Source organism: Lepidochelys kempii, chromosome 14, assembly GCF_965140285.1.
Source record: "Lepidochelys kempii isolate rLepKem1 chromosome 14, rLepKem1.hap1, whole genome shotgun sequence".
Taxonomy (NCBI): domain Eukaryota; kingdom Metazoa; phylum Chordata; order Testudines; family Cheloniidae; genus Lepidochelys; species Lepidochelys kempii.
This window is the reverse complement of record NC_136393.1, coordinates 36,212,249-36,213,773: the sequence shown is the minus strand read 5'-3', so window position 1 is coordinate 36,213,773 and position 1,525 is coordinate 36,212,249. Positions and strand designations below refer to the sequence as shown.

The 1,525-nt window shown below is 46.7% G+C and overlaps 1 protein-coding gene across 1 annotated transcript; it reads left to right on the top strand.

Moving 5' to 3' along the window:
- Nucleotides 1-601: 601 nt before the first annotated feature.
- On the top strand, nucleotides 602-1,525 carry LOC140898145 (olfactory receptor 14A16). The gene has a single exon (XM_073311587.1). It carries the CDS (start codon nucleotides 602-604, stop codon nucleotides 1,523-1,525), a length of 924 nt encoding a protein of 307 aa, XP_073167688.1.

Sequence of the window (1,525 nt, the reverse complement as noted above, 5' to 3'; positions counted from 1 at the left end):
GCCCATCATCACCCAGCAGTGGGAGTGCAGCTGGGATCTGGTGCCATAAATCAACGTGTAAGTAGGCATCAGGCGGTATGTGGGATGTTGGGGTGGAATCATCACAGAAAAGCTGCCATGCGGGAAGCTGGGTGATTCTGTGCTGTATTTCTCAGTTAAGTGGGAATCAGACTGTGCTGGCATTTTAGTATTTTAGTTGGCCAAGTTGTGAGCCTGCTGTCTATAGCAATAGGGGCATAATTTTGGCTCAGATTGTTGGATTTGGGTTGTACTTTGTTCCATCTTTCATCCTGCATTTGATCAAGCCACATCTTGGGCCAGATCCTCAGATGGTGTAAACTGACCCAGCTCCAGTGACTTTAAGGGAGCGATGCCAATTTACACTCCTGTGATAACGCACCAGAGTAGTGCCCTGGTTGTGAGCGGTGAGGAGCCCTCACTACTCCAGTCAATGGAAGTGACAAGTGCTGTGCACCTTTGACATTCACACCATGAGATAGCATGGAGAGGGGAATCAGAGTCATTCCCTCTCTCGCTATAACCCTGACCATTGCTCTTGTCCTTCCCTCCACAGCCATCACACGATGAACTAGGAAAAAAAATGTCCAACCGAACCACCGTAACTGAGTTCCTTCTCCTGGGATACTCTGATGTTCGAGAGCTGCAGATTTTGCACTTCATGGTTTTTCTAGTGCTTTACCTGGCAGCCCTGACAGGAAATCTTCTCATCATCATAGCCATAGCTCTTGACCACCACCTTCACACCCCCATGTACTTCTTCCTGATGAGTTTGTCCATCCTAGACCTCGGCTCCATCTCTGTCACCATCCCCAAATCTATGGCCAATTCCCTTATGAACACCAGGTCCATTTCCTATTCTGGATGTGTCGCCCAAGTCTTTTTCCTCATCTTCTTTGCTGAAGCCGACTTTGTCTTACTCACCATCATGGCATACGATCGATACGTCGCCATCTGCAAACCACTGCACTATGAGACTATAATGAATAGGAGAGCTTGTGTCCAAATGGCAGCCAGTGCCTGGATCAGTGTAATTCTCTATGCTTCATTGCATACCGAGAACACTTTTTCGATCACCTTCTGTGGAGGCAACATGGTGGATCAGTTCTTCTGTGAAATCCCCCAGCTACTCAAGCTTGCCTGCTCTAACTCGTACTTCAATGAAGTTGGGGTTATTGGATTTGGTGTGTGTTTATCACTAATTTGCTTTGTTTTTATAATTGTGACATATGTTCAGATCTTAACCAAGGTACTGAGAATCCCCTCTGAGCAGGGCCGACATAAAACCTTCTCCACATGCCTTCCTCACCTCATTGTAATTTCCATGTTTGTTTCCACTGCTGTCTTTGCCTACATGAAACCCATCTCCAGTTCTCCGTCAGCTCTGGATCTCATGGTGGCTGTTCTCTATTCTGTACTGCCACCAGTGATGAATCCGATCATCTACAGCATAAGGAACAAGGAAATCAAAGCTTCCCTGAGGAAACTGACTGGTGTTAGGATATAG

What these genes read in the sequence shown, in the direction of transcription:
- LOC140898145 (XM_073311587.1), top strand. Translation starts at nt 602, where the DNA reads ATGTCCAACCGAACCACCGTAACTGAGTTCCTTCTCCTGGGATACTCT.